The 24,821-nt window shown below is 53.8% G+C and overlaps 1 protein-coding gene across 1 annotated transcript; it reads right to left on the bottom strand.

The window, feature by feature from the left end:
• Positions 1 to 683: 683 nt before the first annotated feature.
• Positions 684 to 24,821, bottom strand: Bri3bp (BRI3 binding protein). Its single transcript, XM_078039368.1, has 3 exons — positions 24,490 to 24,821; positions 13,221 to 13,323; positions 684 to 5,930 (listed from the first exon to the last, which is right to left on the bottom strand). The coding sequence occupies exons 1-3, from the start codon at positions 24,691 to 24,693 to the stop codon at positions 5,512 to 5,514; spliced, it is 726 nt and encodes a 241-aa protein (XP_077895494.1). The 5' UTR covers positions 24,694 to 24,821; the 3' UTR covers positions 684 to 5,511.

Below are 24,821 nucleotides of genomic sequence, written 5' to 3'. Positions count from 1 at the left end.
CCCCAATGACCACCCCAAACTGCCCCCTATGGAGCCGTGGGCAGTCTTCTCTGCAAATGTTTGCTAAGGAAAGGAGTTTCAGTGTCCAGGGACACCCTGGCTCCGGCTGGGGTGGAGACTGGACACCGCAAGGGCTGCCAATCCAATGGGTGATACAGGACACCTGCCAAAGTGTGTGTCAGACAAACTAGCCCTTTCTAGTGTGAGCCGCAACGCATCTCAGTCAATATGAAGACTTGCGGCCTTCTGCTGCGAAGGCCCTGCTGGGTTATCTGAAATTTAAGTTTAACCCTTCTCTGTTTTACCTGGCAACCTATTTCTAACTGAACACTTAAATTCAAGGTTTTCTGACCCTTCTCAGATTAGGAAATAAAATCACAGAACTGACATAACACATTCAAATTGGATAAACCCCATGAATGCTCAGATAATGTGCCAAAGTATATTTAAGAAGTTCAAGCCAGGCACAAGTGGCACAGGCCTGGCACCCCAGTGACTTCGGAGGTTGAGGCACAAGGATCACAAGTTTGAGGCCAGCCTCAGCAACTCAGAAAGCCCCTAAGCAACTTCATGAGACCCTGTCTCCAGATAAAAATAAAAAGGGCTGGGGACATGGCTCAGTGGTTAGGCACCCCTGGGTTCCATCCCTGGTAGCAAAAAAGTTAAAAAGTCCATACAACAAATTACAATAAACATTTATTAAGATGTAATTTTCACGATATTTTAATTCTGTTCTGAAATCAATCTACAAATCTCTCCACATAACACCAAAGCCAGTGATTTAATAAATAAGAGGAATGTACAGATCACTTTGCAAAAAAAAAAGAAAAAAGAAAAGAAAAAATAAGCCAGATAACATTTATATCTATAGATCATAGAACCCACCTCCCAGGGCACATGGAACTCACACCGGCCGGGCTCGCCTCCTGCAGCACAGACCAGACCGCGAAGACTGTGCCAAACAAACTGAGCGCACAGAAAGCCGACCACCAGACAGCGCACCTCGAGTGTGCGCCATGGCAGGCACCGCACAGTGGGGCTTCCAGCTGGGAAGAGAGAACTTGACAAGGTCCTAGGCATGCACCCAACCATCACAGGAATTGATCTAGTCACAGAGACACAGGGACACAGGGACGACGCTGTGGAGAACTACAATGAAACCTCAGGAGCTGCAGAGACAGAGGGACGCGTGCTTGGCAACATCAAGTTTAACCCTTCTCTGTTTTACCTGGCAACCTATTTCCAACTGAACACTTAAATTCAAGGTTTTGTGTTCAGCCGACTGGGCAAATCACAAACCGGTTCTGTGCTACCTGAGAACTGTTTTGGGGAGTGGCCACCTATGGGAATGCAGGGTGCTAAGCGGCCTCGGGTACCAGGTCCTACTCCACGTTGACAATTTTAAGGAGACTATGTTGGGTCCTGTAAAAAGCACACAATTCAGCTATTCACAAGCAAAGAGCAAGAAGTCCAAGCAGTCAAAGAGCCAAAAACAAAAGTTCCCCAGGATGATAATATGCCTTTTAAAAATCCACGGCTGGGGGCTGGGAATGTGGCTCAGGCGGTAGCGCGCTCGTCTGGCATGCGTGCGGCCCGGGTTCGATCCCCAGCACCACATACCAACAACGATGTTGTGTCCGCCGAGAACTAAGAAATAAATATTAAAAAAAAATTCCTCTCTCTCTCTCTCTCTCTCTCTCTCTCTCTCTCTCTCTCTCTCTCTCCCTCTCTCACTCTTTAAAAAAAAAAAAAAAAAAAAAAATCCACGGCTGTGGGCTGGTGGGCCGCTCCGTCAGTGCCAGGCGCCAAACAAGCAAGCGAAAAGGGGCAGGGGGGCTCAACACTCAGGAGACTTTGGAAGTCCCTCTAATGCAAGATGGATGGCAAGAGCTGGCTTTGTGACCGGCAGACTCAAAACCCACCAGGAGAAACTATCAGTGTCTACCTGGAAGCCAGATGTCACTCATCAAGGCATCTTAAGAACTAGCAAGAAGTGCACACAGTGCCACACGCCTGTAATCCCAGGAGCTCAGGAGGTGGAGGCAGGAAGATCGCAAGTTCGAGGTCAACCTCAGCAACACAGTGAGAACCTGTCTTGAAATGATAAATAAAAAGGGCTGAAATGTGGCTCAGTGGTAAATTGTCTCTGGGTTAAATCCCCAGGTCCGAACAAACAAACAAACTAGCAAGGATTGCGGAGAGGAAGCATTTCAGGATGCCCCTGGCGACGAGGCACAGCCCTGTCCCCAGACACCGTGGAGAGTCATCTCCACGAGTCATTCCTAACCCCCTGCAGGCCCGCTGACCCCAGGACCAACGAGTGGCCAGAGCAGGTGTCACTGTCCCTGAAGAAGTTCTGCTATGGTTCTCCTGGCCTCTCACCCAATCCCCATGTTCTCAGTTCCCATCTGGTCACTTCCTGGCCGGCACCCAGGCCTGTCCCAGTTTCCCATCCCTTTGGTCGTGACCCATGTGGCCTAATGGGGACCCATATTAAAATTTTCCAATGGCAGCCACCTCCAGGTACTATCACCAACCACTGGTGTGGAGGAAGCCCTGGGCACCATCCACTAGGCCAGTTTTCAAGACCCCCCATGGCTGTACTTTGATGCCAGAGACCACAGGGAGCCATGCACAAAGCAAGAGCTGGATAAGGCCACCAGGCGCTGGGCAGCGCTCAGGGCCAGGCTTCTGCACCCAGAGCAGCTCCAGATGCCCTGCCCAGGCGACCACCCAGACCCAGTGCTCCAGAGATGGCCCCCTCTTCCTTTCCTGGGCTCCTTTCTGTCCTTGGTAAAGCAAGTGATACTGAAGCTCTGGGAAATGAACACTGGTTAAGTTTGAGATATCTAAAAAACTGACCCTTAATCATGACAGAGTCGTGGCAGTTGCCATCAAAACAGTTTTGTTTTTTTTTTAATATCACATTCAGTGAAGTGCTGCACTAATGTATTCTATAGGCCTGACGGTATAAAAAGGTCTCTCCTCGAGGCTATGAGTTATGGTACAAAAATACATTTTTTCACATACAAAAGAGAGAAGAAAGAAAGAGATGTTGGGGGGAGGCCAGATACTCTACAAGCTTCCACGAGTGGGGTTAAGAATACACCCAAACAGCCAGGCGCAGTGGGCACGCCTGTGATCCCAGCCACTCCGGAGGTCACAACTTGGTGAGGCCCTGTCTGGGGTTAGTGAGGCTGGGGCTGTGGGTCAGTAGCAGAACACCGCTGGGTTCAATCCTCAGTGCCAAAAAAAGAAATGTACTCAAACAAAGCAAAATTTATGCACTAAAAACTATTCAAAATTTTTCAGGCCTGGGCCTGGGGCAGGGCTGGGGCAGGGGAAGGGGGGGTAGGAGGGTTGGAGGGGGTAGGAGGGGCGGTGGGGCCTGGGGCTGGGCTGGGGCAGGGCTGGGCTCAGTGGTGAATCGTTTACACAGCCAGGAGCAGGGCCCTGGGTTCCACCCCAGCACCAAAACCCAAGACAAACCTTAAACCTACCATCTCAGGGTTTCTATCAGAATTTCAAATAATGTTCTACCCTGAAATGATACTGGTTAATGATAGTTTCTTCATTAAAAACGAAGACATCTTTTACTTGAGTATATCAAACTATAAATGTGGCTTCAGAGCTGATACAAAAACTGAAGAAAATACTGTGTGCTTTCCACAGTGACTTTTGGCCTCACCCCGCCAGCACCCAGAGGCACACCCCATCCGACTGCCCAGGAGTTAAGATGATGGCTCCAGAGCGGGAGGAATGTGGGCAAAGGTTGGGGTGGATGTCACACCTGGACCAAGGACAGCTCAGGCATGATGACCTCAGGCAGAGGAGCCCCTGCAGGGCAGGACTCACCAGCGCTGTGCACAGAACCGACCAAGGTGTGCAAAGCCATCTTTGGGTACCACAACCTGGCACAGCCAGACCTACACAAGGAAACAGGCCTACAAGGGCCTCAGGCTGCATGTATAAGGGGACAGCTAAACGACAAAACTGGATGCCAATCAATACAGATTCCCCCAAGCCAGCCCCAGAACAGGGGTGGGTCCCAGGAAGTGAACCCAAAGCTGGAGTCTGAGTTGGAGACACCTTGGGGACAGACCTTCAGACACACCCTCTGAAGCATCTGCCTCTGCCTCCCGGTACTTGAAAAGGAAAAGGGAGGGTCGCTGACGCACAGCTCCGAGAATCGGGCATACACAGTGCATTCCGGGTGGCACCTGGGGCCTTGTGCTCAGAGCAGAGGCACCGCCACACAAGGCTGCGTGGGCCCAGGGAGGGGCACAATGTGCAGCTGCAATCCCACCTACTCCAGAGCCTCATCCCGCCAGGGCTCATCGCCTCGCCCGACAGGGTCCAGCAAAGGGCGAGTCCACCAGCCCCCATCCCGCGCCTCGCCTGGGATGCCCCAGCCGTCCACCTACAGTGTTCCCCACTGCCCCAGAGCCCACCCAAAGGATCTTGCACAGAAAGCAACCAATTCGTGGGTTGTGAAGATTTCCAGAAAAACAATTCTGATCCCCTCCAGGGCCTGTTTCTCCTGAGAACGTAGAGAAGCAGCAGCAGCGGCAGGACTGGAAGACGGTGCAGTGGTACCAGCCATGATCTCAAGATCTCAAGTCACCTGGGCAAGATGGGCCAGGGGATAGACGCCCTCGGGGACAGCTCTCCCACACAGGCCTCACCCCCAAGTGGCAAAGGCAGGTGGCTCCAGGCCCCTGCTCGGCCTGCAAGGCTCCACCAGGCGGTTTGGCGCCAAGTCCCAAATCCCTGAGCTTCTTGGCTCTGTCCGTGCGTTCTCCTTCCAGAAATGCTGAGGTTAAATGCATTACGACACAGGGGCAGGAAGACCTGGGGCTCCCACGAATGATGGTTTCTGCATTTAGAAAATATGACAGACAGGACTGGCGGGGTGCCCAGGATCCAAGAAGTTGAGCTCCAGCCTCAAGCTCAACTGGCCCCGCTTAGAAGTGACAACACCCACCCACCCAGTCCACATCAGCCACCAGGACACACAATAAAGCTCACAGCCCTGCACCACAAAGAGAAAGCACAGACCTCACCCACCACCGGAATGTTGTAGAAACAAACACTGGCATTTAAACTCCTCTAAAAAGATCAAATTAGCATATTCTCCCCTTCAGTGTGAAGTTCTCATAAACTTGACTCAATCTGCCCTTGTTTAAAAACCTTACAAAAGATGTATTTAAATGCTTGAAAAAATTAACTTTATGTTCTATGCACAGATAAATTTCTCTTACTGTACAGCTAATAGGGTTATATCCTTTGTTTAAAAAATATTTTCTCTACTAACGACACATGGCGTGTAGTCTACGTGAATGGTCTCGCATCCTTCTTGGACCGGGTCCTAGGTTGACACGCGGTTAGAGACACCTCACCAAGCGGCTCCTGCGCGCACGGTGTTTATTGAGACTGCTTGGGGGCTGCTGCGGCTGCTCTTCTCCTCCTCTTCTGTCTTCTGGCCGGCGGACCCAGCCGGCCGGCTGACCTTCACTTGTCCTTGGAGCGGTCCAGGCTCTCCAGCACCCTGTTGAGGCGGATGTTGAGCAGTCTGACCTGGTTCTCCAGGTGCTCGAGCTTCTCCTCCACGCTGGGGCCCGGGCTGCTGCGCCAGTAGAAGCCCATGGGCCCGGTCATGAAGTACACGGCCACCACGAGGCAGAGCGGCAGCACGGCATTCTCGGGCTCACCCTCGTACTTGTGTAGGATGTACACGCAGGACATGGAGAACAGGAGGACCCGCACCACCCAGAAGAAGCGGCCGAACACCAGGTGCAGGATGCTGAAGGTGAAGCCCAGGGTCAGGGACAAGAACCAGTAGGCCAGGAGGACGACGCCCACCAGCAGCAGGGCTCGCGCAGGGCTGTTGGCCACAGAGGCTGGGCTGAAGTACTGGGAGAGGCTGGAGACTGTGAACAGAGCACAGGACAGGCCAGTTAGTCCCCGGGCCAGGGCTTCAAAGGCGCCTACAACACACCAAAGACCCGTGGTGAGTCACGCCCTGGCCTCAACACTAAGCCCTGTGGGAAGACACAGGAGAACCCTCCTGGGATCTCCTGCATGGTGCAGGCCTAAACACCTCCCGGGGACACGCAGCACTTGCCTAGCGCAGACGAGGCCCTGGGTTCCATCCCTGCGCTGCAAAAAAAGAGAAAGAAAATGGCATTAAAATGCCTTAACACTGGGCAGAGCCTATTAGTGGTCCTTCAATTTCCACCCTAGGCTAGTGCACAGCTGCCTAAGATAGAGACTTCCCAGCCTTCATTACAACTCTATAACTAAGTTTCTTGCCAAGAGGAGGTAAATGGAAACATTTTGAAGTAGCTTCAAGAAATTTTCTACAAAAGGAGCAGACGTGTGCCCTTTACCACCTCCTCTCTCTACCTGATGGAATGGATGCAGTGACTAGAGCTGGAGGAGCCATCTTGGTCCCTGAAGAAAAGGAAGTTGCCTATGGAAGGGACAAAAAAAACAGAAGGTGTGGTGGCCTGAGGCGCAGCAGAGCCATCATACCGCCTGACCACCTCTTTGTGAATGTCACGCACAAGATGGAAACATACCATCTTGGCCAGGCCACTGTGACTGAAGCCTCTGTTCCTCTGGGCCTGTGACTCACACGTGGGGTTCCTGTAGGAATGGAGTGGAGGCTGGGGCAGGGTCGGGGCAGGGCACTCGTCTAGGCTTGTCTGCCTAGGTGGGACCTTGGGTTCCATCCCCATGCAGAGGGTTACGGAACGGTGGAGTGGGAGCTCTGTGTGCCCAACTCAGGTAGAAAGTTGAAAGAAGAGAGGAACATCCCTACTGAGACCGCCTTGGCCGAGCGGCCCTCCAGCGTGCCACCTCTGCCCGTCTCTCCACACTGACTACTTTTCCAGGTTGAATCATTTGGAAAATGGACACATCGAATCCCACCACACATCTTTTTTTTTTTTTAGAGGAAGAGGGAGGGAGGGAGAAAGAGAGGGGGAAAGAGAATTATTTTTAATATTTATTTTTTAGTTTTCGGTGGACACAACATCTTTGTTTTTTGTATGTGGTGCTGAGGATCGAACCCAGGCCGCATGCATGCTAGGCAAGCGCACTACCACTTGAGCCACATCCCCAGCCCCTACCACCACACATCTTTCAATAGAGTCATGGTCCTCCCCAAAGCCACAAAGCTGAGGTGACTCCAAGGTATGGCTCCAATTTCCCAGTTACCCAGGAACACATCTAGAGCTGCTTCCTCCCTGCCCCACAGGGCCACTGCTCTGGCCCCCTCTAACCCAGGAGTGCCATGGCCGTGGCCCTTGGTCGTCTCTGCAGGCCAGTCTCCCCAGAGTTCTGCACTCTGGTGCAGCCTGCTGCTGCATGGAGCAGCTGACCACGCCTACGGCAGTCCTCTCCAAGGCCTCTCCCCCACGACAGCCACCCTGAGGCTCAAGGGGGCCTCAGAGCTCCGGGGAAAACAGGACACCACACTGCCAACCCTGCCCAGGACACGGACTCGGCAGGTCTGTGCCAGGTCTGCACTGGTCCAGGGTGAGGCTGCTGCTGCTGATCTGAGGGTCACACCCTGGGGTCCTGCAGCTTAGGTGCAATAAGCTCCATGTGTCTGGGGGTGGGGGTGGAGTATGTGGGGACATGCTGGAGCAGCCATCAGGACCCTGAGCAAGAGTGAGCGAGGGCCTCAAACCCAGGGCCCGCGTCCCTGATACCCCTGCAGGACGAGCACCTCCCAGCCCCTGCAAACGATCAGATCACTGCCCAGCGCAGGGCTCAGGCCCAGAGCCCACTCCCATGAACAGAAGCCCAACTGAATATGGGGGCCACCAGGACTCCCTGAAAGCCACAGTCCTCCACAGGAGCCTTCCTGGGCACCGCCTGGCCCTCAACTGCACATGGCCTTGGCCCTGGAGCCAATCCTCACACCAAACCCCACGGAGGACGAGTCTCCACAGCTCCGGAAGCCCCGGCCCAGTCCTCTGCCCTCAGCAGCAGACCTCAGGAGCCTCTGCTCAGGTGGCCACCCAGCACTACCCATCAGGAGAAACTAGAACTCAGTTAGCAACTTGTTGGTGACAGCAACAAGTGAGATTCACTCACTTCCTAGCAACGATGCGCCATTGCAGGTGCTGGGTTCATGTCCCCTCCACAGTCTGCACTGAAATCCAGACCCCGAGTGTGACGGCCACAAGAAGTTCTAGAGGTGACTGACTCACGATGGGGCTGGCATCCTCATGGAAGAGTCCCCAGGAAGCTGTCCAACCCCGTCCACAACGCGAGGACACAGGGAGAAGACGCTATCCGTGACAAAAATGTCTTCACCAGATACCAAATCTGCGGGTGACCTGGCCTTGGATTTCCCAGCCTCCAGAACTGTGGGCATCAGGCTGTAGTCCCCCCAGCTTAGGGGACGTTCTCATCGCACCCATGATTAAGATGATAGGCAAACGCAGGCACCTTGCAGAACTGACAGCAGAGAGTGGGGGCACTCTCCTGCACCCCCAGGTCTCCCCACAGCTGGCCTGTGGGAAGAGCCCGGCTACTCACAGAATGCCAGCCACGCAAGCCCAGCACCACAGAAAGAGCAAACAAACAGGCAAGACCAAGGTCCACAGGATGTTAAGGCCCAAACAATCAAAATATCACTTAAACATGTCGATTAAAAAAAAAATTACTCAAGTATGTGTTCAACCCAGAGGTGTCACAGGGAAAGGGAGCGATTCCTTTGAAGGGGCTCAAGGACCCTCCTGGCATCCCTCAGGGCTTACTTTGAGAACCACTGGACCAAACTACAGGTCCAAAGCCACATAACACGTGCCATGCTACCAAAAGGTGATCAGCAGATACAGACATCCACAGAGACTGGGTGTGGCTCAGTGGCACAGGCTTGCCTAGCATGCTCAAGGGCCTGCTTCCATCCCCAGGACCCCCTGGTCACCTGCAGCCAACACGGCCACCCTGCCCTCTATACCCCCCGAGCTGCAGCAGGAACAGTCATGTCAACCAGGGGATGCGCTCAGAGGCAACCTCAAGGGACATGGTGGTGCACACCTGTAAGCCCAGCAGCTCAGGAGGCTGAGGCAGGAGGACCATGGGTTCAAAGCCAGCCTCAGCAACTTAGAGAGGCCCTAAGCAACTCCGCGAGACCCTTTCTCTAAATAAAAAATAAAAAAAGGTTGGGAATGTGGCTCAATGGTTGAGTTTCTCCCAACTTCAATCCCCAGTACCAAAAACAACAACAACAAACCCTAAAAGGGGCCACCTCACTTCTAGCTCTTCCAACCCCCGACAGAACACCAGGACCTGTGATCCAGCCAGAGCACAGGGATACTGGACTGGCTTTCTAGGGCTGCCACAACCAAGTGACAAACCCAGGGGCTTAAAGCAACTGACACCAGTTCCCCATAGTTTGGAGGCCAAAGATCTGAGCTGATGCTCAGCGAGAGGGTCCTTCCGAGGCCAGGCAGGACCCCTCCTGGCTTCTGTGCTTGCTGGCAAGCATCGCGAGCTGCCCCCGCTGCGTCTCACATGGCTTTCCCCCGGGGTCTGCCCATCGTCTATGCCCCTCTCCCATGAGCTGTGCCCACAGAGCCAATCCAGACCAGATTCCAAGACCTGGCTCGGGTCGAGCACACTCATCCAAGATGCCTGGGACCAGAAGCGTTTTGGATCAGGGTTTTTCAGATTTTGGAATAGCTGCGCAGATTTCACCAAGCTGAGCACCCCTAGTCCACGTACCCTAGATCTAAAATGCTCCAAAACATGACACGATTTTAGTGTCATATTGGTGATTAAAAGTTTCGGATCTCAGGGCTGGGGATGTGGCTCAAGCGGTAGCGCGCTCGCCAAGCATGCGTGCGGCCCGGGTTCGATCCTCAGCACCACATACCAACAAAGATGTTGTGTCCGCCGAGAACTAAAAAATAAATATTAAAAATTCTCTCTCTCTCTCTCTCTCTCCCCTCTGTCACTCTCTCTTTAAAAAAAAAAAAAAAAAAAAGTTTCGGATCTCAGGGGCTGGGGTGTAGCTCAGTAGGCAAGTGTGTGCTTAGCACACAAGACACCTGGGTTCTACCCCAAGCCTTCAAAAGAGGGGGAAAAGAAAGAAGGTTCAGATTTCAGAACATGACTTTGAACTTTCTGTATGGGGTGCTCAGCCTGTACCTGAAAAATGTGTGATTTCTATGCTGATTACAAGTTGAGAAGGTGACATTCTGACTCTATTAATAAAAATACCTTCTCAAAACTAATTTTACCATTTTTTTTTATCCTTTCTAATCAGAACTTTCCTGCAGTGCTATGGATTGAACCCAGGGGTGCTTGACTTCTGAGCTGCACCCCAGCCCTTCTTATTTTTTAATTTGAGACAGGGTCTTGCTGAGTTGCTGAGCTGGCCTGGAACTTGTGATCCTCCTGCCTCAGCCTCCCGAGTCGCTAGGGTCACATCCGCCACTACCTGGAAAACTCAATGTCGTGTTTGCTCCTTTTGGACTGCTCTGGGCCACCCCCCTGAAAACCTATGAAAAAAACTATGAAGGAAACCGGCCAACGGTGCTCAGAAGCCCTCGGTCCAGCGCGTTCACCTCCGGCCCACAGTTTCCAGGGAGAACTCTGTGCACAGAGACCTTTATGCCCCACGGCCTCCTAGGGCCTCCCAGTGCCCTGAGGTTTGTGAGTGGAGCACAAAGGACAAAGCCAGAACATGGGGAAGCCTCTGCAGGTGGCTGCTCTGGTGCTCGGCCATGGCCAGGGGCATGCTCCCACACTGTAGGTCTTACAGGTTGGTCTCCAGGGCTCCCTGACTGAGAGGGAAGGCCCAGAGGCTGACCTCCAGGCAGCGGAGCAAGGACTCCCGCAGCATTGCACACGATTGCTGCGTCTGGGGCTGTGTTGGCTCAGCCAGGCCCCAGGGGCTAAGCACTGCACGGCATCCTCAAGAGGATGGAGCAGCGAGGCGGCCTCCTGGCTCCTCTGAGGTCTTTCAGAGGTGGCACTCCATGATCCAGGCTGGGGACTGACAGCAGAGCGTGACCAGCGTACCCCTGAGCAGTGCCAGGGCTCCGCGAGCTCCCAGATCTGAAATCAGAGCTGCGCTTCCTGTGCCCACCTGGTGACGGCTTGGGCTGCCTCACCCACCTCCTGCCCTGGATGTGTCTGCACCCAAACTTCCCACTTCTTATGGGACAACTGTCGAAACAGCGAGGGCCACGTGAATCCGAGGTGACCTTCCCAAAGCTTGCTCACATCTGTACAGACCTGTTCCCAAATGAGGGCCCACTCACACGTCCCAGGGACACAAGGCCACCCCGACTAGCAAGGCCACAGGACCGACAGTCTTCCTGCCCTTAGTATAAACAGAAGGCCCTCTGCGCCAGGCAGAGCCAGCAGGTGGGCAGAACACAGGCCAGGCTGAGCACACCCAGGGCAGCCCCTGGGGAACACCCGAGTAGGAGTTTGCATGTGGGGTGTCCCTTGCTCCCGTCTCTGCAGCAAGGTCTAGAGGTGAAGTGATCATGAGCGCTGTGGGGTGATCAGTCCACCCTGGGGTGACAGCTGAGTGGGCAGGGACTACGGTGGGAGGACCGGGAGCTGGGCCACAAGGGTCCCCTGGATGGCCGCATCTTCCCCTGAGCCCCTTCCCGCCCTCTGCTTCCCAGCCACTGCAAGGTGAGCAGTGTCCCCACTGCCATTCCACCAGGTGTTCTGGCCCCCTGGACCCAAAGCGATGGAGCCAGCCCATCAAGGGCTGAACTCCTAAAACCAGGAGCCCAGAGCGAGCTTTCCCCTGTCAGCCACTCCTGTCAGATGTGTTGGTCACAGCAATGACAGCTAACTTTTGCAGCCTGCTTGCCTGCTAGGAGCACGGCCTTTGGTACGAGTGGGCAGTATCCATGTAACCAGCCCCATACAGACCCAGGTGCTGACCGTCTACTGGGGCCACTGGAAGAGACAACTTACGCAGCCTCAGGTGCACAACCCACAACTGAGGGGTCAGTCTGTCCTGCCTGAGTCCAGGGGGCTCCAGAAGCCAGCATCTGCTGGGCTCCCCGAGCAGCTTCTCTCTCTAGACATGCTTGGTGTCCTTTGGCTCTAGTAAAACAAGCTGTGAGGATACTGCTAGGTGGAGTCCTGCGGCTCTCCTGGTGACCACCCACCCCGGAGGCGACGTAGACTCCTGATGGAGTGAGAGGCTATAGCAGGGCCATGTGGCAGAGGTGGGAAGAGGGCCTGCCCAGGGACCCCCCAGATGGCCCACTGCCCAGGGCCTCCTTCCCCAGGACGGCCGGGAGCCGGTACCCCGCAGGCGAGCTGGGAAGAGCTGGAGAGAGGCTTCATGCTGACGCAGGGGACACCATGGGAGACCTCAAGTGGGAGAAGGGCATATGCTCTGGGCATAAAAGCCAGCACACAGTAGGGCCATGCCCAGGCCAGCTCCTGTAGTCCTTGGATAAACACTGAAGGCTTTGCCACCCACCCTGCCCTGGGGAGAGGGGGACAGTCACCCAGGGAGGAAGGCACAAGGGTGGGATGGCCAGACACAGAGCCCCTCACCACCTTGCCCTGCCACCGGCCAACCCTAGTACTGAAATCCTTGCCAGAGGGCAGCAAGGGCCGTAAGTGCCCCAAACCCTCCTCCTGGCTGAGAGTGACTGGCACTGCTCAGGTGAACCATGCGGCACCTCGGCCCAGCAGGCCGTTGGCCACCCACACTCCCGCTGGCTGCGGCAACACGGCCCTGCCCCTGCCCCGCACCACAGAGCGAATCCAGGCAGTATGGTGGTGCAGGAATCTCCTGGGCCCAACTCCCAGCCACGACCTTGCCCCTGGACTCAACAACCCCAGCAGGCCCGGGGGTCCCCATGACCCCTCAGGTGTCCTGATGATTCTGTGAGTGCCTGATTCTCCATGAAATCTCCCTCCCTAAACAATTAGCTTTTTTTTTTTTAATGGATCCCAGCAAACCAGGTCCCCATGATTTGCCTCCCCAGAGGCACCCCCTCGCACCTCGTCCCACAGGGTGCCTGAGAGGTGGAGGCCTTGATGTTCACTCACATGCACAGCTGCTGAAATGAGAAGATTCACCAGCAACGTCGGTTGTCCGCCTTCAACTTTCCCACGCTGGGCTGACAACGTACTCAGGGCTGACACCGCACCACTGGGCCACACTGAGACCACAATAAGACAGCCCTCACCTGAGTGTCCCCCACACCTACCATCAAGTCCAAGGACATCCAGGAGCTCCATCCAGACTTTCCACAAGGTCTCCACGAACATGTCCACTCCCAGCACGAACCTCTCAGTCAGCCGGGTCAAAAACTGCAGAAACAAGAAAATGGTCTCTATGAATTTGGCCACGGCACCACCATCGTCCTAATCTGGTCAAGAAGTGAGTGCTGAGCTCAGGAGATGACACCTCCACAGGAGGGTGAGCCACCCAGATGGCATGAGAGTGGTTGAGAAGCCCGTGGAAGAACTTGAACTTGGCGCGAACGGACAGCAGGTCAACTACTGAGCAGGATCTGGCAACACGCAGCTTCTCCCTTCCAAGGCCAAGAGGCATCTCTAGGGGATGAGGCCTCAAAGCAGCGGCACTGCGACTGCCATTGCTCCAGCAGTCCTGCTTACTCTTGGCCAGGTCTCTGCTCCTTTGCCTGGTTTTTCACTTCTAAAGAGTGGGAGTTTCTGGGGCTGGGATGGTGGCTCAGCAGAAGAGCGCTCGCCTAGCACGTGCGAGGCCCTGGGTTCGATCCTCAGCACCACATAAAAATCAATAAATAAAATGAAGGTGTTGTGTCCATCTACAACTAAAAATACATAAAATGAGAGTTTCTGTCCCAAACCTAGTTCACCTGGAGGTTGGCCCTCTGAGGGAGCAACTCTGACATCAAGAGGACAGATTCTTTAAACTCCAGCATGACAGCCTCCTGGGAGCAATCCTCCCACCTCAGCCTCCCAAGTAGCTGGGATTACAGGCACCGGGCACCAGGTGTGGCTTAACTACAGTACTTTAAGTTCTTGAAAGACTAGGAGAGAGGGGTGGGGTTAGATCATCAGCCAGGAGAGCACAACCTGCCTCACTGGGGCCGCCATGGGCTACCTTACAGATTCCTATGTCCCCAGGCTTCAGGGCTCCAGGGCTCCAGCTGCCAGGTGAGGACTAGCACCCACCTCGCCTGGTTGTGGCGAGCAAAGGGTCAATGGTCAGAACTCCCCCTAACACCCAACATTCCAACAGAAGCCCTGACCCCAAAATGTCCTGTGAGGCCGTCCATCTCTCAGCCTTGAGAGACAGCCCAGCTTCTCAGCACACGGCACTGTTAAGTGATGCTTGACACACAGTAAACGTCAACCAAGATTGTCCACTCTAAAAAAGAAACTGTCTAGCGGTAAGCACCTGGCCGTCTGTCCCAGGACCACATGGACACCCACCAATAGCAGATGAACAGTGTCCCACATCTGACGATGGGTTACCCCAGGGCCGGGAGGAAGGAATGAAGCACTGACTCACGCCACATGGGGGACCCTCAAGAAGTCACACCAAAGCAGCAGGCACAAGGCCACACACAGTAAGACTGTCCGCGCACCAGGAACCTAGAACAGGCAGATCCAGCCAGGGGCTGTGGGGAGAGAGCTGAAACTCAAGAGGGCCTGAACCCAGCTCCGACTTTCCCATCATCCCCATGAGCAGCACCCATTCCCCTCCACCCAACCTAGGCAGCCCTACTCTGCTGTCCTGTGCAGGACTGCCCTGCCCTGCCCACTGCACACGAGTGTCCCCACAGCAGCACTTCCTGCAGGCCGACCTGTCACTCGTGTGGCAGGCTCGCCCTCACAGCAGCACAGCCCACAGCACAGCCGAGGGGCGCCCTTCCCTCGGGTGCCAGACAGTGCTCCACCCACAGGGGACCACAACGCACCCTGAGAGCGGCCGGGCCACGCTGGGCCATCTGCAGCGATTCTGACGACTCATTCAAATGGGGGGAAACAAGAGGCTTTTGTGAGGAAAGGTGGCAGACCCCTCGGTGTCACTAAGTGTCCCAGCAGCAAGCACCATAGGGACAAAGGGCATTGCTGCTCACACCACTGAGCCTGCTGGCCTCAGTTTTCCCAGCTGGAAAACGGGCCAGGAGGATCCAACACAGGACCTGCCAAGGCCCCAGCCTGGGGCCTGGTGCTCGGAGGTGGCCTCTATCAGACCCCGCCTTGGAGAACACCTCCCGTGCAACCTGAGCCTGCCACAAGTGCTGCACCTGAGGAGCAGATGTGTCCAAGCAGCACCTGGCAGGGCAGGAAGGCGAGTCCAGAGGGAGGGCTTTCCCAGGGTGAGAAGCGCCCACCTCCCCCGCGGCAGGGTGGGCGGGAAGACGGCCCTGGTGGAGGCCCACCTGGCACTGGGGGGCCCTGTCCCTTCCGCAGGGCTGGCCTGGCTGCTCCCTGGAGGCACCTGGTCTGGATGAGGACAGGTGTGCCAGGGGAGTGAAAAGCCCTCTGCCGTGCCCCCAATTCAGGCGTTGAGCCCCTAACTCCAGGGCCACAGGTGTGGCCTCAAAAGGTGACTCTTTGGAGTCGGGGTCCCTTTATAGAGACGACTGAGGTTAAACTGAGGCATTGGTGTGGCCCAAGTCTAGCAGGACTGGTGTCCTTGTAAAGACATGAGGACAAAGGGACAGCCATGCAGATCCAGAGAAGATGGTGCTGGGCCCAGGAGGACCCAGCTCCCCGCCACCTCAGTTCCAGCTTCCAACCTGGGGACACGCGTGTCTGCTCTCCAGCCTCCCGGTGGGCAGCTCCGGGCGTGGTGCCCAGGCAGATCAACTCCAGGGCTGGGGCCTCAGGAAGCAGATCCATCAGAGACCCAAAGGGCCAAACTGAGCCCAGCCCCTAGCTCTGCTGGCTCAGGGAACAGGGTAAAGGAGAGAGAAGGCACATGGGCTGGGGACCAGCTTCAGAACCTGGTGCGGCACACCTGCTACCAGACCAGACTCTCGGCCAAAGAAAACAGTGTTACATCCGGGCGGAGGGCGGTAATCCCAGGCACTCAGGGAAGGAGGCTGAGGCAGGAGGATTGAAAGCTCAAGGCCAAAAACAAGGCTGGAGGGTGGGGGGGAGCCTGGGTCCAACCCCAGCACCACAAATTCAAAAAGACTTAAGGGGGCTGGGGCTGAGCAGTAGAGCACTCGCCCAGCAAGTGGGAGGCACTGGGTTTGATCCTCAGCCCCATATAAAAAATAAATAAATAAAATAAAGGTATTTTATTTTAAAATAAAATAAAACATATTAAACTATTAAACAACTAAAACATATTAAACACAAAGACTTAAAGACCATATCGATCACATACACAAAGATTTTGTTTGCATTCTAATTCAGAGACTTTGTAAAAACCCTGTATGTCAGGGAAATCAGAAATGGATTTGGGTTAGGCAACAGGAACTGTTCTGAGCTGTGACAATGGTATCAGGGTGACGAATTTTACAAAAATTCATTGAAGACCCAGATGGAAGTACTTAAGGTGACCTCGTCACTGTGTCTTGGGCTCTCTTTAAAATACTATTCCAGGGGCTGGGGATGTGGCTCAAGCGGTAGTGCGCTTGCCTGGCATGCGTGTGGCCAGGGTTCGATCCTCAGCACCACATACAAACAAAGATGTTGTGTCCGCCAAAAACTAAAAAAAATAAATAAATATTTAAAAAATAGGGGTATTGTGTCCATCTACAACTAAAAAATAAATATTAAAATACTATTCCAGGACAAAAAATACCACCACAGGGGCTCTAACAGCAACAAAGCACTTGCCACCCTGGTGGTGCGAGGTCTTGGGTTCGGTCCATAGTACTGCAAAAAAAAAAAAAAAAAATTTAAGCAGAGGTTGGATGTCCCCAGAGTGGCAGGAAGGGGGGTAGATGGTGCCCAGGTACACGCTGCTCTCCTCCCTACCTTTGCCTGCGCTGGACAATTATCAAAACAAAAAGCTGAAACAAGGGCCAGGGGTGTGAACTCCGAGGCCCCCACCAAGGGAGGGCCAAGGCCACTCGCACCCAGGCTCCTCAGCCCCCTCTAGCGCAGGGAGAGCAAGGCCACGCAGACAGTGGCCTTTCCATCCCATCTCCCTCCACCCCAGCACACGCAAACTGGCCCAGGGGAAAACCAGGTCAAGTGTCCCCTGGAGCGAGCCAGAGAAGGGTGAGATTCTCTGAGTGAGAGGTTTCCCAGGCATCTGAGGACTCACCACAGAGGCCTGGGACTCCAGAGCCCAGGATGCTGACCCAGGAGGAGGGCAGCTTAGCAAGGCCCTAAGCAACTTAGCGAGACCCTGTCTCACAATAAAATAAAAAGGGCTGGAGGGCTGGGGTTAAGTGGCAGAGTGCTTGTGAGACACTGGGTTCAAGTCTCAGAATCACCTAAAAATAAAATAACTAAAATAAAGGTCCATCAAAAACTTTAAAAAAAGGAGCTGAGGTTGTAGCTCAGTGGTAGCACGCTTGCCTAGCATGTGTGACGCACTGGGTTCAATTCTCAGCACCATATACAAAAAAATAAAATAAAGGTCCATCAAAAAACTAAAAATATTTTTAAAAATTAAAAAAAAAAAAAGGGCTTGGGACATGGCTCAGTGTAACAAGACCCTATACTGAGCGGGGGGGGGGGGGGGGAGGATAAACCTAAATGGAGGGACACACATGCCGATCAGGAATGGCAGGGAAAGGGTGGTGTAAGCTGAGGGGCTGCCCTGCCTCAACCAAGTGACCCAGACCCACACTAACAGGCAGAGGAGGGGCACAAATGGACACTGTGTGCCCTGAGAAGCCATAGATACACCCTCTGTAGAACTCTCGCCATGGATGTTGGCCCCAAGCCTGACCCCAACGAGGCAATACAGTTTGACTTCTTTTTGGCACAGGGGATTGAGTCCAGAGGCACCTGACCACTGAGCCCCTGGGATTTTAGGCATGCACCCCAGTGCCCAGCCAGGCTGACATTTCCAGAGGCAGCCAGTCTGTTCAAACCACAGCGGCCCTCCCCTACCAGGATGGCTAGGATCCAAAGGCAGACAGTGGCAAGTGTCGACAAGAATTTGGATGGAGCCTCCTAGGTGGCTGGTGGGAGTGCAAACAGAAGGTCACCTGGGAGCCAGCAACGGCACTCCTATGTGAACATCCCAGGACCCTGGAAATACGCCACCCAAAATACTGCACGTGAACGATCATGGCATCATCAGCGACACAATAAATGACAACCCTGTGTGTCCACCGGTGGATGGATAGATACACTGCCACAGCAGGAAGGAGGGTCTGACCCGTACCAGGCATGAAGCTGAAGCCACCCAGAGTGAAAGACGCCGTTACGCCGTTAGAAGGACCACATACACACCCCTGCCTGCGTTAGATGCAGAACCCACAAACACAGCAAATCGGGGGGCGTCGGGGACGTGAGGAGTGACTATGAAGGGCAGGGGGATCTTCTGGGGCAATGTCTGCATCAAGCTATAACACACTAAGAACCACCAAATTTTCAGTGAATTAACTGAAATTAACTGCTCTATAAAGCTACAGTCCTCCAATGCGTACAACTGGTCTGTGGTCTTCAAAAATATCAACGTCCTAAAGCCCCTCCTGCAAAGCAGACACCCTTAGACCAAGATTAGACCAAGAGGCATGAAAGCCAAATGCAATAGCAGTCCTCGGGGTGAGAAGTGGGGTTGGACTCGGGGTGCTTAACCGCTGAGCCACGTCCCAGCAGAGAGACAGGCTCTGGCCAAGTTGCTTAAATTGCCGAGGCTGGCTTTGAACTTGCAAGTGGTGACCTTGGAGGAGCTCCAAGGGACTTCCAGGGGATGGAACAACCATTTATATATTTTTTTAGTTGCTGATGGCCTCAGCAATTGCTGGGATTACAGGCATGTGCCGTGGCACCCAGCTCACTTAGATTTTCTGTTTTTTAAAGTTACAAAGGAATTTGAATATAGACTGTATTTTTTAAATTATTCTGATACTAAATGGAAGTTCCTGGGTGGCGCAGCAGCACCATGGCTCTGCAGGAGAAAGCACGGAGGTTCTCCAGGTTACTCCAAATGGCTTAGCCAAAACTAAAGCTTAAAGAGAAAAAGAGAAACAGGTTTGGGGGAAATGAGAAGTGACGAGTCCTGGTGAGAGGAGTTCACAGCGGTTCTTGCTCTGTTCTTTCAACATTTCAGTATTTTTAAATCTTCCCCCCAAATAGAGGCAGCGCTACCTTGAGTGTGGCGTCTTCCTAGGAGCACACAGGACACTCGCCACCCCCAGGACGTGCGCCCTGTCAATCAACCTCCACAGACCTAGCTCTGGGTGGGAGGAAGAAGACTGCAAAGTGTCTGCAAAGTGTCAAGCCACTATGGTCAACATGCTTTCTTGCAAAGAGCAAAAAATACCTCTTTACAAACCAACAAACAAAAAAAGACCAAATGCTCAACAGAGAAATGGCACAGAAGACAAAGGAGGTGCCCAGGAAAAAAAGCAACAAGGGCCTATGAGGGCCAGGCCGTCTCTCCCGGGCACGACAAAACTGAAGTTTAATGACACAGTTCACTGAGGAGGTCTGGAAGGAGTCCCTGTGTGTTTAGAGGACAACTTAAGTCACCTCTCTCCATGCTGAAAATAAAAGTGGGTTGGGACTGCCCTTGAAGGACAGGAGCAGGTAAAACCAACTTGGGAGAGTGGTGACCTTGGAGGAGCTCCAAGGGACTTCCAGGGGATGGAACAACCAATTATATATTTTTTTAGTTGTTGATGGGTCTTTATTTTATTCATTTATTTATATGCGATAATTGAACCCAGTGCCTCACAAACGCCAGGCAAGCGCTCTACATAGCACCGAGGCCCAATCCCAGCCCCTTATATTTTAATTCAAAGTTTAAAAAAATGCACAGAGCCTTTGATTCGACAGTCCCATTTCTACCAGTTTACCAATGACCTTGCCTTTATGCCCGCAGGAGAGCAAGTAGAGACAGACCCTCACTGGGGTCCCTCTGGAGCGTCCCACTAGGGTGGGTTCAATCAAGGCACATCTTCAAAATGACTTGGTATCTACAGTTCTTCAAAGAGAAGAGAGCTAAGCTTTCTGTGCTGACAAGGTCTGGTCTTCAAAGGTTTGTATTAAACAAAACATGGAAAGCAGCATTCACAGCGCCACCAACAAAACTCAGTGACAGGGAGGATGGGTCCCACCTAGCCTCTGACGGCCCCTGGGAAAGCAGGCAGGAGAGGGGGTGAGGGCGGGAGGCACATTTTAAAAATCCTCAATTATTTGAAATTACACTCCATGCAACTACGGCCAAGGAGCCAGGGGAAGAAAGCAGTTTCTCAGGTCGGCACACAGAATGCTCCCCCCATCAGTCGAGGTAGGCTCTCCGCCTGTGCTCCAGAGATCCAGACAGACTGCACACTGAACCACCTTTGAGCCTTGCCCATGTCCCATCCCGTCCCAGCCCAGCCCTGCCCTAGCCTAGGTGTCTACCCACACAGAACCTGTGCTCCTTCCTCCCAACCTGCCAGCAGGACACCTACACCCCCACCACCTTCCCTGGGCTCATTCCTCAGGCTCTTGAACACCTTTCGGGTACCAGGGAGTCTAGTTCATCCCACCCAGGACCTGCAGGACCGGGCTGGCTCTCCATGGTCACCCTGCCCTGCCAACACGAAGCCTGTTCTGCAGCAGAGCCTGGGCTCTTGCTGTCCCTCTGCCGGGGACGCTCTTCCCCTGCCTGCTCCTTCTCATTCAAGGCCAGCCCCATTTCAGTTACTTTCAATTCTGCAGGGGTCGTGAGCTGGCCACTGCCAGGGTGCCAACACGACTCTGCTGGACTGAGGGCAACAGAATCACCTCTTAGGCCGCACACAGCCTCCTCATCTGTGACAGAAACAACAACAGATCCTCTCTCAGGGCAGCGTCAGGCATGCTGAGCCTAAGCAAAGGTCATCCTCAATACCACGACAGCCATTTTACTTCCTCGTGGCTGCCACCCGACAAAAGTCCCCCAAGAAGGATTATTTGGTCTGGCTTGTGCTCTGCACAGGTAAATGCTGTGCTTTTCAAAACTGCAGTAAAATACATCTAACTGGAAAATAATATGTCTAACTATAAAATAATATACCAACCTGTAAGATCATACATCTAACTATAAATTCACCATTTTAAGCTTTTTTTTTTTCTTTTGCTTCTAGGGAAGGAATGCAGGGCTCTCTAACACTGAGCTACAAGCCTAGCCCCCTCTATTTATTTATAGTTGTAGATGGACACAACACTTGTATTTTTATTTATTTTTATGCAGTGCAGAGGCTCAAACCCAGCGCCTCACACATGCCTGACAAGTGCTCCACCACTGAGCCCCAGCCCCAGCCCTCTTTTTATATATTACTTTATTTTGAGAAAGGGTCTCACAGGCCTCCATCCCCTGGCCACATGGTTCATTTTAACATGTACAATTCAGAGGCACTAAGTATACCCAGTATGTGGCAGAGGCCACCACCATCTATTCCCAACTTTCATCACCAGAGGTGACCCCAGTCCCCTACCCCAGACCCCTGCAATGACTAGTCACCTTTGTCTCTCTGGAGCTTCCTGTTCTGAATGGTTCATATGAATAGTATCAGGGGCTCTGCCTGTCCCTCTGGCTTCTGTGACTTCTTCCGGGGCCCCTCCATCCCTTCCTATGGAAGAGCCACATCCCACTACATGGCCAGGCCACGTTCTGTCCACCCCAACTCAGCAAAGAGATATTTGGGATATTTCCACTTTCTGGTTATTATGAAAAGTGTCACACACACTGGGTTTTGATAACTGTCATTTATTTACTTGGGTGCTGGGGATTGCACCCTGTGTATGGTATTTGCTCTAACATGGGGTTACACCCCCAGCCCTTAATCATTTTTGAAAGAATGAAGGAACATCCATCTACTCAAACTTCCACCTACTGCAGCACACACCACCTCCTACCAGACAAATCCTTTTCATATGCAAATATTCCCTCCCATTGATCTAGCAATTATTCAGTGCCAGGTACTGCGACAACCTAACCTGTCACTTTCAACATTCCAATTTACCTCCTCTGCACAAATGAGAAACAGGTAAAGCAACTGGTCCAAGGTCACAGAGCTGGCAAGAGGCACAGGTTGACATCCAAACCTAGGCCTGTTGAATAGCAAGGCCCGTGATGCCAACGGGGGTGGGTTTATTTCAGACTAGTCCTAGATTAGAATGTGCGGTGTTTCTCTAAACAGCCTCCAACTTCACAACCCACAAGGCAGGTCTGGTTCTAAATGGTATGACCAGGCACCCTGAAAACTACAGCTGCTATCGGACCCAGTTTTGCTTTCATTAAAATTAACAAAACAATCTCTCCTGCACCTGGCCGGTCTGGGCTATACACATGTGCAGAATAAGTCAGGTCAGCTACCTGTTGAGGTGGTGCACACAGGGGGACAGGGAAGGGTCAGGACAGGAGAAGGAGGGAGTGGGGAGGGTAGATGGGCTTCATGCCCACTTTTTTCTGGGTCCAAGTCCCAGCTCTGCCATGCCCATTTCCCATCTGTGAAATGAAAAGAGAACCTCACTCATTGAACTGTTTAAGAATTAAATGAGATGCAGCTCAGTGGTGGAGCATGTGCTTAACAAGGGCCTGGGTTCAATCTCCAGCACCAAAAATAAGGACTTAAATGACTTCCTCTGTGAAAGCATTTGGCAACTGTCAGGCACCAAAGTGCACACCTGTAATTCCAACAGCAACTACAGAGGCTGAGACATAAAGACCAGCCTTACCAACTTAGTAAGACACTGTCTCAAAATACAAAATAAAAAGGGCCAGGGATGTAGCTCAGTGGTTAAGTGTCCCTGAATTGCTGGTACATTAAAACAAAACAAAAAAGGTACTTGGCAACTTTTAAGCATATTTTCAAAGTCTTTAACAGACTTTGTTAGTATGCTCATCATCTCTAATGAAGATAAAACCCTGGTTACCCCAGAAGCTCCAACCACCAGATTCTCAGTCAAAATAAACTAGTTTTATTGATACCCCACAGGCAGAAACTCTTCAATATTCTGGATTTCAAGCTGACCTTAAGAGTCTTCATAAAAGTGTCAGGTGAGACATGGGGTTCCCTGGGGTTATCCTACACAAAAGGCAGGCTTCTTTTTGACCTAACACAAATGGCTGCTGTCTTCAAAATGGCTGAGCCACACTCCTGCCCAGGTTTGCACTGGGGTGTTCAGCCACACCTCTTCCTCTCTACTGGACACCTAGAGTTCTCTCCCCCAGATAGCTGGTCCTACAGTAGGGAGTCACTGGGCCACAATCTCTGCAAAAGGCATCCACACACCCAGATGACCAGGAGGGCAGCTGCTGGTCTTCCTCATAAACTAACCTTTAATTTCAAGGAATAAGAATGGTGAGCCTGTTGGGCTTCCACTCCATCTCAAGGACTAACTTTGTTTTCTTTTTTAAGCCATGAAGTTTCTCCAGCAGGGCTACAAAAAAAAAATGTTGATTTGCGCCCAGATGAGGAAATGCCAAGAGCTGATATCAGCTTAGGGGCAATTCTGGGCCAGCAAAGTACAAGCTATTCATAATCACAACCTCTTAATGAAGGGGTGTCACTGCTCTCCCCATTTAACAGGTAAAGAAACGGAGGCTCAAGGAACTGAAGCCACAGCAGGGCTCCAAGCTACTCGGGAGGATCCCAAGTCCAAGGCTAGCTAGCCTGGGCAACTTAGACCCTATCTAAAAATGTCTGAAAAAGCTGAAGGGCTCGGGATGTATGTAGCTCTGATTGAGCACCCCTTGATTTCATTCCCGGTACAATAAAAAATAAAATAAAAGGGAAGCCACTTAACACCAGCTTGAACCCAAACTTCTCTCTACTCCTGAACTCAGGGGCTGGCCACGAGCAAAGGCATCGTCCACCCGCAGCTATTCCCATCGACTTCTCCTCGCCGGCGAGCTCCGGCCTAGGTGGGGCACTTGTCCCACCCAGCCCGAGGGCCGCGCGGGCGCCCCCTTGGCACCCAGGCCCGGGTCAGCTCCAAAGCAAACCCGGGGCCCGAGGAAGGGCCCGCAGCCGGCAGGTGCGGCCGCGCGGGTCCCTCCCTCTGCCCCGGTCGCGGCAGCTCGGCGGGGCGCGGCGGCGGCGCCTGGCTCACAGGGGCCCATTCAAACGCGGAGAATGAATGGGCGCGCGCGGGCGGCGTCAGCGCAGCCCCGCGAGGCCCGCCGCGCTGCCTTGGCCAGGTCCACAGAGCCGCGCGGCGCGCAGGGCGGGCGTGGGGAGGCCCGAGGCCCGACCCCGGCCCTGGCTCCGGCTCCGGCCCCGCGCGCTGCGGGCCGGAGACCGCCCGCCTTGCCCTCCCGGGCCCGGCCCGCAGGCCACCGAGGCCGCTCGGCCCAGGCCGGCCCTGGGCGCCAGGTGCGCGGCCGCCCGGCAAGGTGACCGCGGGCGCGGCCCCGGCGCCCACCTTCTGAGCGGCGCGCACGTTGTCCTCGCCGAACAGGCTGCTGACGCTCTGAGAGAAGGTGTTGACGGTGCGGCGGTAGCTGTTCTTCTCGGCGCCGCCGCGGCCCCGCGCCCCCCGCGCGCCCGGGGCCAGCAGCCCGAGCAGCAGCAGCAGCAGCAGGAGCCCGGCCCGGGCCCGGGGCCCGCCCGAGGCGCACGAACCCATGCTCGTCCGGCGAGTGCGGGTCGCGCAGCAGGGTGAGGTGGCCGCGGACTCCGGCCGGGACCGCGTTGGCGCGCGCACCGCGCCTCTGCCGCCGCCACCGCCGCAGCCGTGCACCTGCCCCGCCCCGC

This window comes from Ictidomys tridecemlineatus, chromosome 2, assembly GCF_052094955.1.
Source record: "Ictidomys tridecemlineatus isolate mIctTri1 chromosome 2, mIctTri1.hap1, whole genome shotgun sequence".
Lineage (NCBI taxonomy): Eukaryota > Metazoa > Chordata > Mammalia > Rodentia > Sciuridae > Ictidomys > Ictidomys tridecemlineatus.
Note: the sequence above shows the minus strand (reverse complement) of the source record. Positions and strands in the feature narration are given on the sequence as shown.